Source organism: Arvicanthis niloticus, chromosome 3, assembly GCF_011762505.2.
Source record: "Arvicanthis niloticus isolate mArvNil1 chromosome 3, mArvNil1.pat.X, whole genome shotgun sequence".
NCBI lineage: Eukaryota > Metazoa > Chordata > Mammalia > Rodentia > Muridae > Arvicanthis > Arvicanthis niloticus.
Window position 1 is genome coordinate 124,248,099 of NC_047660.1, and position 12,991 is coordinate 124,261,089.

General features: G+C 46.6%; 1 protein-coding gene across 3 annotated transcripts in view; it reads right to left on the reverse strand.

Moving 5' to 3' along the window:
* Positions 1-11,644, reverse strand: part of LOC117705706 (aldehyde oxidase 2) — an 86,141-nt gene extending 74,497 nt beyond the window's left edge. For 2 of the 3 annotated variants that reach the window (XM_076931869.1, XM_076931868.1), the window contains exons 1-6: positions 11,466-11,643; positions 9,121-9,178; positions 7,582-7,678; positions 5,975-6,083; positions 4,142-4,268; positions 1,971-2,032 (exon numbers count right to left, since the gene is read on the reverse strand). In XM_076931869.1, the coding sequence (XP_076787984.1) occupies positions 1,971-2,032; positions 4,142-4,268; positions 5,975-6,083; positions 7,582-7,678; positions 9,121-9,178; positions 11,466-11,522 (510 nt within the window). In that variant the 5' untranslated portion in view covers positions 11,523-11,643. Of the gene's footprint in view, positions 1-1,970; positions 2,033-4,141; positions 4,269-5,974; positions 6,084-7,581; positions 7,679-9,120; positions 9,179-11,465 lie in introns of all 3 variants that reach the window. The other variant, XR_013109522.1, reaches the window with a different exon arrangement.
* Positions 11,645-12,991: the final 1,347 nt, after the last annotated feature.

Below are 12,991 nucleotides of genomic sequence, written 5' to 3' on the forward strand. Positions count from 1 at the left end.
GGGCTGAACAATCTAAATGAGACTTTAGACCCTGAAGCTACCTTCTACTTACAGGGACAGCACAGGGCTGCTCTTGCTTCACTTATTTATTTATTTTTATAAGTTAACTTATAAAATCATACCACATAAACATGTAATATAAAATAGCACAATGTGCAGATATGTAAAGAAGCACCCAGTGCCCAGGTCACTGGCATCTTGATGTATTTGTTTGGTATCGTATTTATATCATATATACGCTGTATTCAGTAGATGGATGAGCTGCTAGTGGGGACCACTTTAAAACTTCCACCAAGTCACCCAGCTGCATTTCCCCTTTGTAAAGTTTCCATGTGAATTATAATGAACAATGTTCCAAATCATATATGTTCTACAGTGGCTGTATTATGGTTTCCCTGAAAAATACCATAAAAATGTATTTTACCACTAGTCATTACCCTGAAATAGCTCAGATATAAACATGATGTTGTAACTTCAATGAGCAATTTTCTTTCCCTGGTGTCTTGAGCTGCTACTTGACGACTCTGTCCAAGAAGCAAAAGCAGCTGGCTGAGCCAACAGCCCTTCCTCTCCCACCATAAGCTCTTAGAGTCCCTAGGATGGAGTGAGTTGATGGTGGCTGAAGAAAATCGTGCTTCTTTAGGTTCAGTGGGTAATAAAAACCTCCCGTGTCCTCTCTGGGGCTGGGTTTATTTCACCCCGTAACTTAGCATGAGACTGGGTGAACTACTGGAACTCAGTTTATCTCCAGCACCTGTGTTCCAGGAGACAGTGCAGGTAACACCTACACTCTTAGGGAAAGGACTTGATTTAGCACACTTGCTGGTATTTCGTGCTTTCCCAATCTGCAGGGTATATAGTCTCTTCATTTCACTTTTTAGTGTGTCAACTCTGGATCCCTCAAGAGGCAACTGAAATCCGGGACACACATGACCAGAATACCTGCCTGTCTTGGGGACACACCCATTGTACATTTCCAGGTCTGCCTCTACTGTGTGTGGAACCCAGGGACAGGACTATACACAGAGATGTTAGCCTGTGGCTTCTGCTTTCTCTTCCTACATGGCTTGCAGGGGCCTCATATGCTCCTGTGCCCACTCTCTATAAGGAGCTTCATTGATCTTGTGTGCATACATTGGCTCCTAGGACTTTTCCTTGACCATCTCAGGAAAGTACCTAGCCTAAAGGTACAGCTGAAGTCCTACATAGAGAATGATCCAGAAAAGGACAGGCATATTGCTTTGTCCATATAGACTCCCGAATAGCTGCATACGGACCACGGGGGGGATCCTCTGAGATGTGAGGTGCCCTTTGCTTCTGCCTATTGTTTTCCCCCCACATCCACCCTGTCCTCAGCAGAGGGTCATCAGATGCACCGTCTTGAGTGTCTGTCAAATGTTATTCAGTCAACAGCATTCTCAATGTGAGCAATTATTTGTTCAACTCTTACTAACCGCCAAGCGAGGCATTTGAGTTTTCACCAGAGAGGCATCTCTATGTTTGGAGGCTGCTCCCTGTGTTCTCGGAGTGAATTTTAGCTTCTACTCTGCACTTTCACCTTCTTTATCTGTTTTCCCATTCCCAGTTGCTTGAGTTCTCAGAAGAACCCTTCTTCACCAAAGCAAAGCCTGGCTTGAATGCTAGTGTTTACAGACATGGTCTCAGCTGCACTAGACAGATGCCCTGCCTAACTGGTGGCAAGTGTCTGGACAGCTGGTTAGATCGCCTGACTTCCTTTTGTGGTTCTAGACCACATCAAAGGTAGCATAATGCTCACCTGGTCTTCAGCAAGTACTGGCGACTCCAGTGAGTCCCCACCCCCTACCCCTTCCCTCATGATGACTTACTTTGTCCGTCTTGGTTGTAATGCTCTTACAAACCCCATTCTTGTGTCCCCAGCTTTGACCACCTGGTCTTCTCATTCCTACTCCGTATGACATGTCTCCAGCCACCCACCCTTGTGTACTTACCGTGCAGAAGGTCCTGCCGCTGTCCAGAATCGGCCGGTACCCAGTACACCGGCAGAGGTTACCTGATCAGAGGGAAAACAAGCTGTGAATTGCTCGTCTCTACTGCTTATTAATTCAGATTATTATTTATTTATGGGCATTTATGTGTGTCTGTCTGTGTGTAGATGCTCTTGGAGGCCAGAAGAAGGTACTGGATTTCCTGGAGCTGGATGGTTGTGAGCCACCAGTGTGGGTGCTGAGAACTGAACTCCAGTCCTCTGGAAGAGCTGCAAGTGCTCTCAATGACTGAGCCATAGCTCCTGGATTATTTTAAAAAACTGAAATATATTTTCTTTTCAGTTCTGGGGAATAGAACCCAGGGCCTTGGACGTGCTAGGATAACATTCTACTTCTGAGTTATGATCCTAGCCCTGATGTTTAGCTACTGATAATAACTATTTCAAATTATGTAAGACAGTGGGATTTTTTTTTTTTTTTTTTTTTTTTTGGTTTTTTGCAAGACAGGGTTTCTCTGTGTAGTCCTGGCTGTCCTGGAACTCACTTTGTAGACCAGGCTGGCCTCGAACTCAGAAATCCACCTGCCTCTGCCTCCCAAGTGCTGGGATTAAAGGCGTGCGCCACCACCGCCCGGCGACAGTGGGATCTTAAAAAAGCAATTCCCAAGGTGTCACTAGGCAAACAAAGTGTCACAGATGGTCTACCAGGTGTGTTCCTCCGAGGCTCTTAGGTCACTGCATCAGAATCACCTGGTTGTATTTGTTAAGAAACTGAATCCAACTCTCTGGAACCTGAACATCTGGAGACAGAGGCCCAAGAACCTGCATTTAAGAGACCAGTGGGCCATCTTGTTACATGGTAAAGTCTGGAATCCTCACATTTCCAAGGATGAAGGTGAAGGTATGAGGGTAGTGGGAGAGTGTAGACTGGAGTTCATCTCTGATGGCCTGACTAAGAAGTTTAAGCTCAAAGGATGTGAAAGCTATGGGTTGGTAAAGAATGAGTAGATTTCTCAAGCAGCAGGAAAAAGATGGGGAGAGACCGGTCAGCCTGGAAGAGTTATGTAGAGAGCAGGAAGGATGATAAATGGGGCTTGGTCACCTTTTAGGACTGATGAGTTGCTGAAGAGAGACCTGTGGAAGGTGGGGCTTTTAAATGGATTAGTGTGATTCTCTCAGTATTATTATTAATTATTATTTTATTGGGGAGTGAACCTAAGGCCTTTGCCCATAATACCTACTTATCATATGCTCAGCTCTGATTTTCTGCACTTGAAAGAAGTGATAAAGATAGAGAGCTAGGGAGAGCAAAAGAGAGGGAGGGAGAAAGGGAGGGAGAGAGGGAGGGAGAGAAGGAGGGAGAGAGGGAGGGAGGGAGAGACATCAGCTGCTGGAGGATAAGGAACACATCTGTTTTCATTTGTCTTCAATCTTTGAATTGAGGCCGTGTTTAGAGATTGTTAACACCTGAAGGTAATATTTATTGACCCTATATGTTCATGAAGTTAAAACTGTTAAAAAATCTTTCAGATGACAGGCTTATTATGAATTGAAATATGCCCTGCCCTCTAAAGATACAAAGTCTTAAGTCATGAAAACTGTGAACACACCCCTGTTAGAAAATGAGATCGCTCTCAGTGGAATCATGCTGTAATGAGGTTGCCCAGGACTGGAATGGGCCTAACCCAGTGGCTGATGTCCTTAAACAAGTGGAAGATGTATAGCCCAGACCACAAGAGTAAAGGTGTGAGATAGAAACGGATCGGAGGCGTGCAGCTCACGAGCTCAGAAATGCCAAGGCTCAGCTGACAGCCATCAGAGACTGAGAGGAATAAGGGAGCCATCTCTTCAGAGCTTTGAGAGACAGCACAGGAAGGACTGATAGCTTGACTCCAGACTTAGTGCTTCTAGAACTGCACGAGAACTTCCTGTGTTTTAGGCCAGTTGTCCTATGTCTGGTAGGCTCATGGATTCAGGCCCCTGGGAAGTATGTGATAAGTCAGGAGACAGAAGTGTGGTGGCCGTGGGTAGATGGCTTGACATCTTCTGTGTCTGCACACAGATGTTAGAAATGACTGTGGCTTGGCACTTGAGCAGATCAGGGGTGATGCTGAGGATGGTGTGGGGAAGTTTGAGTAACCTTTTCCTTCTGTCTGCCTCCTGTGTCACACCTACCTCCCAAGGCTTCCATGAGCTGTTCCTCTGAGGGCTGCGGGTGGTTCCTGAGCAGTGTGTACATGGACATCACCATCCCAGGCGTGCAGAATCCACACTGGGTACCGTGGCTCTTGGCGATTCTCTCCTGGAAGGATACATCTGTGGTTACATCTGCCACCACTGACTTTCTCCAGGGTCTGCAAGCCTGCACCTTTCTTCTCTCTGAGCAAACATGCCCCACCCCTTTTTTGTGTAGATTCCATTTTCCAGGCAGCTCTCTGAAGGCAGTGGTTCAGAAGCTACAGCTCACAACTTTAATTACTTTTCAGGGTCAAATGCTCTGAGACTTCTGTTTGGGAATTAGCAGTGTGTAGCCTGCACCCCAAGTGAGAACAATTCTCCAGGAATCAGTAATTATTAGGAGGGTGCATGGAAGTTTCAAAACTGGTGTTCTTGAACACCCGCACATCTTCCACAGCTCAAGTCTCACAGGAGGCTGTGTGGTTTTGACTGACATGGAGACCATTGGTGATCTCCGGTTATCTTCTCTAATGTTTTCTGTGTTGTCTCAAAAAGCTCAGCTTTCAGGGACTGAGGATTTTGTCTCTGTTATTTAAAGCCTGATCTGTGCTCTGCTAATACTGACTTCTTCTGGGAAATGGTAGGGAACTCAGGTCCCTGCTCCAAACTGCTTGACCAGAATCTGAACTTTTAGCAAGTTCCAGGTGACTCTTGGCAGCACCTAAACTTGGAAGCTTGCCTCTAGATTTCATATATAATGTCTGGGATCCCACTGTGTTGACTTTGCTGTATCTTGTGCGACTTCCTAGCAGACTCTTTTCTGGGTCCTTCATCTTTACTGACCTCTTTGGAGTTGACTCAGATGGTTAAACCAAGAAACACTTGGGCTGTTCCTGCCTAAAAACTCTGAGCATGGGTTGATCTGGCTGTAGCTCCCAAACTCTGGTGACAACGACAGGAGAGCCAGTGCCAGCACGTGTCACGTCACCATTCAACCCAACACTGCTGCTTCATATATATATATCATACCATATATACCACACACACATATATGTGTATACACACACACACACACATATATATACATATATATGTATATATATGTATATATGTATATACATATATATGTATATATATGTGCCTGTGTGTGCCTGAGTATATGTATGTATAATATGTATGTGTAGTGCTGGTAGAAGTCAGAAGAGGGCACCAAATCTCTTGGAACTGGAGTTAGAGGCTGATATAATTGATATGACTAGGGATGAGGATTTGAACTTGGATTCTCTGGAAGAGCAGCCAGTGCTCTTAACCACTGAGCCATCCCTCCAGCTATGGGTATGTTATTTTTCTGATATAGCATCTCATGTATTCCAGGCTGGCCTTGAGCTCACTGTATAGTGGAGGATGGCCTACTTCTCCAGTACTGGGGTTATAAGTATGTGCCACCTTCCAGGTTTCTGTAGTCCCAAGGACTTCATGGATGATAGGCAAGCACTCTGCCAACAGCTAGAACTCCAGCCCCTCAGAGGCATTTTTTTCTATAGCCTGTGTTCAATATCTACTCCAGTTTATATTAAATTGGTATCAGACAAGGTTTTTAAAATCTTGATATTATTCAAATAGAAGAAATAATGAAAGCTGACCATTTAATCAAGTGATGGTGAGTTTTAGCTTTCTCGTACATCACCGATCAGATGTTACCACCCTGATCAATGAGTGCCGGAATATCCAAAGCTCTCACATCATGACCCAGAAGGTGGAGGTGGGACAACCTGCACAGCCTTTGGCAAAGTGAAGTTCAGAAGTGAGAAGATTAGAATGTGTGCTTACCTGCACGGGGTGGAGCCTGGTCTTCATGCTTCCCACACCTTCCACGGTGGTGACAGCAGCCCCATGCAGGGAGCACAGAGGCACCAGGCAGGCCATGACAGAGAAGTGTCTTTGGGTGGGAAATACAAAGAAAACCAAGTGAAGTGACACAGTTCAGCCCCTGTGGAGAGCCAGGAACTAAGAAGGGCATTTCTGATGGACAGGGGGTTGGGAGTAGGTGGGGGTTGGCAGGGGGGACACAGACTGGAGAGGTGGTAGCTCTGATGGAGCAGGGAGATGGGGGGACTGCAGGGGTGACAGATGAGAGCAAGCCAAAGCATCCTTAGTGTGACCCTGGACATCCTGAACATTGGAAAAATCTTTACGGTCTTCAAATAGATCCCCTAGGAGCTTTTAATCACTAAACTTCCTTTCCCCAAGTGGAAAAGGACCCGTGTCACCAGAAGGGTGGCTGAATTAGTCTTCGTTGAGCAATGACCTCATCACAAGCAAAGGCTTTTTGCCTTTTGCCTATACTAATGCCAGCGTGTTAGTTCTTTAAATTAATGTTTTCTTGTTAATTTAAGCTCTCTGAGTAAAGTCATTTAACCATGTGGGGGAGTCTATGTTTTGAAGTCATCTTGGTTTGGACCATAGATATGTAAGAAGTTCAAGTTGTAGAATCTTACTTAGAGGGTGAGACCATGGTCCAGGTCCTTGCTCTGCAAGGTTGGTCCAGTTCTGTAGAGGGAGGTCCTGATGCTAAGGTCTTGTTCCCCAATTGGTTCTTGATTTGTCAGTAAAGAAGGCGGAGGGGGGGTGGTGGTGGCTATTGCTGGGCAGAAGGTACAGGTGGGACTTCTGGGTCCCAGGAGGAGGAAAGGAGACACAAGAAAGGAGAGAGAGGTTTTTCTGCCATGATTTGGAGGAAGAAGAATGCAGCAATCATGTGAGATCTTGGGGAGGGCTGGGGCCTGCAGCCAAGGATGTTTGGCAGGGTCTAGGTGGAACTAGCCACCGAAGTTTAGGGCAGGTGGGAAGATGAAGATAATAAATTGGTAAGGGCACACTTTTCCAGGCAGAAGACATCTGCGTCCAGCAATTGTGCCTAGAAAGCAAGTTGTCAAGGAACAAACTGTGTGTGTGTCTTCTATCTGAGGAACAAAAGGAAAGCCAGGAGGGGCTCGAAGCTCTGGTCCCAGAGCTAAAGGAAGTAGTTTAAAATTACACGTAACACAGTTCAAGAACAAAGAGAGCGTTAGCTTCCAGGCCAGAAAATATGGGTTCAAGTGCTTGATCATCAGGTTATTGGTTATATGACTTCAAACAGGTCACCTCTTCTTTTTGAGCTTCAGTTCCCTCAAGTATGGAATAAACTGTTGGCTTTTCTTGATTCTTCATCTGGAATACATATAGGCCTGGGAGGTCATGGTCTCCCAGAAATGAAATACAGAGGGCAATTAGTATGTCTACGTTATCAGAGTAAAGGGATCACAGCATTTGTGGGGATTTTTCAGTGGGATCTAAAATGTGGAGACACTAAGATCTGGTCTTTTTAAGTTATATAGTGGAATAGAAGCCAGGCAGCGACAGACCTTTCTTCTGGCTACCGGACCCTGGGTGACTACCTTGTCTTCTTGCACACCGGATCATGTTGTGACACCATCACAGTGCAGGCCCCACAGCCTCCTGCTCCACAGGCATACTTAGTTCCCGTGAGGCGTACTGGAAAGGAAGAAGTCAAGGAAAAGATGCAAAGCAGACATTTTGCCTCAGAGATAGCTGCTTCCCTAGGGTGTCACTAGTGTGGAAAGTCTTTGTGGGATGACACCCTGTCTGAGAAGCCATTTGATTAGCTACATGGCTCTGGATATATTAGCCCACTCTGGCTTGTTTCTATTTTGCCTTGTTTCCATTTACAGAGAAGGAGTTAATACCTACATTGTCAGACAAGCTCACTATAGACATCTTGTAGGGTTTAAAGCAAAACTCCTTAGACAAACCCTATTTCATTACAAGGTACTATTTTGTCTTCTTCTGGCTCTAATCATGTAATTGGGGGAGAAGATCTATTTTTAACAGCTCAACACATTATTAATTTTGGCTTGTAATAACCCAGCCTTCCTCCGGCTGCATTACACCTGAAGAGGGGTGATAAGTCATTAGATCTCTTATCCTTCAGGTCCCACCATAGGCATTCTTTGTAATCCAGGTAATTCCACAGCTGGGCTCTGCCTCAGCTCTGTCTCTATACTTATCTCTCTCCCTGTTTCCACATAAGATTGATCAGCTGTGGCTAAGAAGGCTTTAAACTCATCAACTCCTTGATTCATTCTCTCTCTCTCTCTCTCTCTCTCTCTCTCTCTCTCTCTCTCTCTCTCTCTCTGGGTTCTATTGGTTCATCATTTCAACAGTGGTTCAGAGGGGTTATGTAAATGAAGAGGAGCCTGGATGAGAAACTGAGTCCTTGAGTCTTATTTCAGAGAGGGGACCAGTGACAGTTTACACTGGCTGTAGGCACAGCTGCTGTGTGACTGGCTGACTACCATCCCACCTGCCACAACAAATGGATGTCTTGATTATTGAAAATGTTTTGACTTTCAAATATTGGAGGCTAATTAGAAACCACATGGGCTTTCACACAGAGCTCGTTCAGAGGCAATTCCATCAATTCGTTACTCCTGTCCTTTGGTTTCATTATTTATGTTTTGGCTTCCCTGAGCAATTCATTGGGCTTACTAATTAAAATACGTTTATCATTATGAAGAACTATATTCCAGCATATAAGATGGTGGGGGAAATCTGGCGTAAGAAAATAGACGTAAGGTGAAGAAATTGTCATATCCAATTGCTGAATCTGAGAGTCTGGTTTTGTAGAGGGCAGGTCACAGGCAACCCAAGCCTCTGTGACACAACACTCCGGTGGCTGGCAGAACTCAAGCTCTTTGTTTAGCTTCTATGTCACGCTATCCAATCACACATAAGCAATGCTGGGAAACTTTCTCCTCTCGTCAGCCCAATTAATCTGATATTCTTAAGCAAGCCAGAAGCAAACAGCAGGCAAGGGTCAAAGGGCTGGCTAGAGACCTATCTCCCCTCACAACCACTACAGTTTACACTCTATACGTTCTACAAGGCATGTTTAGACATGGTGATCAAAAGGGTCCAGTTCTTTCTCAGGAAGGCCAGCAGAGTGACTTCTGGGTCCACGTTCTTCTCTGTCACCTGCGTTGGAAACAGGAGGGATTATGGGATTGAATGGATGACTCAGCAGAATGTCTGTGGCAGTCTGCCCCATCTGTTTGATGTAGGAGGTAGGATGGAGCAGATCAGACCTACTCTGAGGGGAAACTGTGTTTATTTACAGGGTGGGAGCTTCACAAGGCCAGTGTAGCAGTGTGCTCTTCTGTGTGACAGAAGCTGGGAGCCCACTGCTGTGGGACCCCATCTCTGGACTCTTTTCACTTTTGAAGAGTATCTGCACTCCTTTGCATTTTCACTTCTGCTCTGTTGTCTGGCCTCATGGAACCTCCCAACTGAGTCTTTGGAAGTATTTTAAACTTGGAATGTGTTTGTTCAGGAGATAGTGGGGTGGTCCTGTAGGGAGGAAAGGTGGGTGGGACGTTTCTGCCATCTCTGGGATACTTGATAGGGAACACTTGTTGATCTCTAGGGTCTAGAATTTGTCACAGAAAGTCGGTGGGGTAAAGTGATTGTTGTCCTGGAGAGGCTCTGGTGGCTGCTGGTCCCCTGATGTTTGAGTGGCCTGCCGATGGGCCTTGACACCTTGCTCAGGACCCAGAGTAGATCTAATGGGCTATTCGAATTTCCCCATCCTTCCTCTGGAAAGTGGGGTGTTCACACCAAAAGCCACACAGGAGCGGTCTTGTTTTCTTTCCCGTTTGTATCCCTTAGCATAGTTACCATGCTTTTGCCCTGGGATGTCACGTGAGCACTCTGGCCTTTCTTCTGCGTGACAGGCAAGGAAGCGTCAGTGGGCCAACACTGGCTTCTTCCTTTCTCCTCAGAAGGGAGACACACACGTTTGCATAATTCAAAAAAATACAAATCTTTAGGAAGATATTTCTAAGGTGAGAACTGCTTACTCCTTCTCTGGGGCTGAGGAGAGGTGCCTCATCACTGGAATAATAACAAAACCTACCCTTCAATGCCCTTACTCTCACACTAGGCACTTTACAAACAGCTACCGAGAATATGATCAGACCCCACCCATACAAATACCTAACAGATTCCCACCACACAGACTTTCCTCCTGTCCCCTCCTCTCCCCTCACCTCTGTTCCCCTCTCTCCTTTCTCTCTTGATTTATTCTCTGTTCTGACTACAGCCGTGTCATTCTGGGCTCATAATTTGACCTGGGGCTGATGGAGGAGGGGGTCCCCTCTGGCTTTTGGGTCAATGGGAAAGCTATTAATAACTCGGCTCTGGAGTGATGTCCTAGAAGGATGTCTGGTGGGTGCCTGGGGAGGCTGCACTCAGGTGAGAGCATGCGCAGGCAAATGAGGATCCCCGTGGGCTCTGGCTGCTTCCTTGGGCCAACTCCTGAGGGTAGACATGACTGCCACCCCATTGAGTGTGTGGGGTCAGAGGTTTGAGAGGCTCTTGGAGGGGAGGTGGCAAGAGTCTGGAGAAGCTGTGTGCTCTTGAAAAGGTAGATGGGGCCTGGGCACTAAAAGCAGCCAGTGTGAGGTGGCAAGGCTAGGAAGGAAGCTATCAGTGAAAGTAGCAACTGAGAGACTCGGACCTTGTCTCTCTGTATTTCCAGAACAGGCTCAAACCCAGGGAAAGAGGGGCCTCTAGGCTTTTCAACTTGTGGGTCATGACCCCTTTGGAGGTCAAATAACTTTCACAGGGGTCACCTAAGACCATCAGAAAACACAGATGCTTATGATTCATGACAGTCGCAACATTACAGTTATAATGTATCAATGAAAATAATTTCATGGTTGGGGGTCACCACAACATGAGGAACTGTATTAAAGGGTCCCAGTGCTAGGAAGGTTGAGAATTACGGCTGTAGAGAAATTGATTTGATAAATGGAAATACAAAGATAGATCCACTAAAAAAAACTTCTGGAGTTCGAAACACAAACTGTGTTACAGGGTGTACTGCTCCTGTGTGTTGTGCCTCAGGGGCTCCTGCCCGATTGGCGGAAGCAGCTTTCCCTCCAATTTTACAACAGCTGTGGGAAGCACTCGTCACAGGACTCCGAGTCTCAGGGAGGTGAAGTAGTTTGTATCAGGTTATACGTGAAGTGCCACGCCAGAGTGTATGCCAGAGTCCCAGGGTATGCAAAGAATCCCAAGGCGTTCCTGCCTCCCACTACTGCCAGGACCCAATTGTTGGCTTCGAGGAGAAAAGAGAAGTCAAGATGGGTTCCTAACCTGAGCCCTTGTCCCGGAAAGGCGAGGCTCAGATAGGATTCCTGAGCGCCCCGGAGCCAGGGGTTTCCTGCTGCAAGCTACAAGTCTAACTCTACGGGTCACTTACCTTCCTTCCGTTCACAAAGAACTCCAGCTCATCCGAGCTCTGGGCTGGGCAAGGCATGGCTCTGGTGAGTTTGGCCTCTTGGCTTGGATACCAGCTCCAGAAGTGAAGAGAAAGGATTTTCCCTGAGTGGAAGCAGGCAGCCTGGAACCTCAGCAGGGGCAGCTTGGAGCGGAAAAGTCCTTGCTTCCTGGCTTTTTAAAGTCTAGGGCCTCCTAATCCCATGCCTCACCTCCCACCAACCCTGGCTTTGAAGCTGGCTCAGGATGCAACCTATACCTCTTCTCTTGCTTTCTCTGAAATCTGAGAGCATCGTGTGAAACCCACAAACAACAACCTAAGCTTAAACCCACTCTGCGCATTGCCTCGACCCAGCACCCTGCCCCAGTCCCGGAGGGACTGAGCAGAAAGCTAGCAGTAAGCTTCCCAAGACCCTGCCCCTGAATCTCCCAGCTTGGTTTTCATTCTTATGAGAAATGATTCCTCTAGGAAAATATACAGGTGAGTTCAGTCTGCTCTAGTAAGGTGAAGGTGTGGGGTGTCATACTACTTGCCCTTCCACGTCTTTCATGCTTCTTCTCTATGCTCAGAACCATTCTGTTGGAAAAGTGTGATCTGCTCAAGATACACCGAGGCTAGCTTGGGCAAGACTGTTAGTTGGTTGTCTCGAAGTAACTGGGAACAAAGCCAGGGTCTCCGGGTTGAGACAACGCTAAGTGTACGACAGGCCGATGACAGAGAAGAAACGCACTTGCCTGAAACCCTCTAACTGCATCTGCAGATACAACCATGCTATTTCATGGTTTAGCCAAAGGGATGCCCAAGGCTTGCTGCTTCTGTGTCTGGTTTTGGGAGAGCTGACGAATCCCCTCTTTTCTAGAGCATCCTCATGAGGTCATGATCACGTCATTAGAGTAAAAACCTGATGCTAGGATACAACACTCACTGTGTGATGAGGCTCTCAAGCCAGAGCCTTCCTCTTTGTCTGTCCATATGTGGCTTCCTGTCATGGAGTCTGGAAAACACTCCCAATCCAGTGTGGCTGTCAGTGCTCATGTTCCTTGACAATTCTAAAGACTTGAGGCTTCCCAGTCTGTGTGATCCATGGATGTGTTTGTGTGCGTGTAGTATATGTATTAAGAAATCGCTGAACAAATTGGGTAAGTTTTGGGAGGGAATTGGGAGATCTCTGTGATGAATTAGGACAGTCCATCCAGGTTAGACTTCAAACCCCCTGATAGATCCCCGAGGCCTGGGGAGATAAGACCCAAACTCAGTGCAGTGTGCTAAGCCTCTACAGCCCGCTTCTAGTGCTGGTCTCAGATGCTCTTGTTCTGAGGGAGAAATCCTCCTGATCCAGCCCAAGTACTCAATGCCTCCCTTCTGTTTAAAGCTGGCTTTTCTCTACTTAGGATCTTCCAGTGGCTCCACAATCCATTCAGCAAGACTCCGTATGTCTGCCACGGGAAGCCCTGCCACAGGAAGCCTTGCCACGGAAAGCCCATGAATTTGCCCCAGAATGTCTAGTT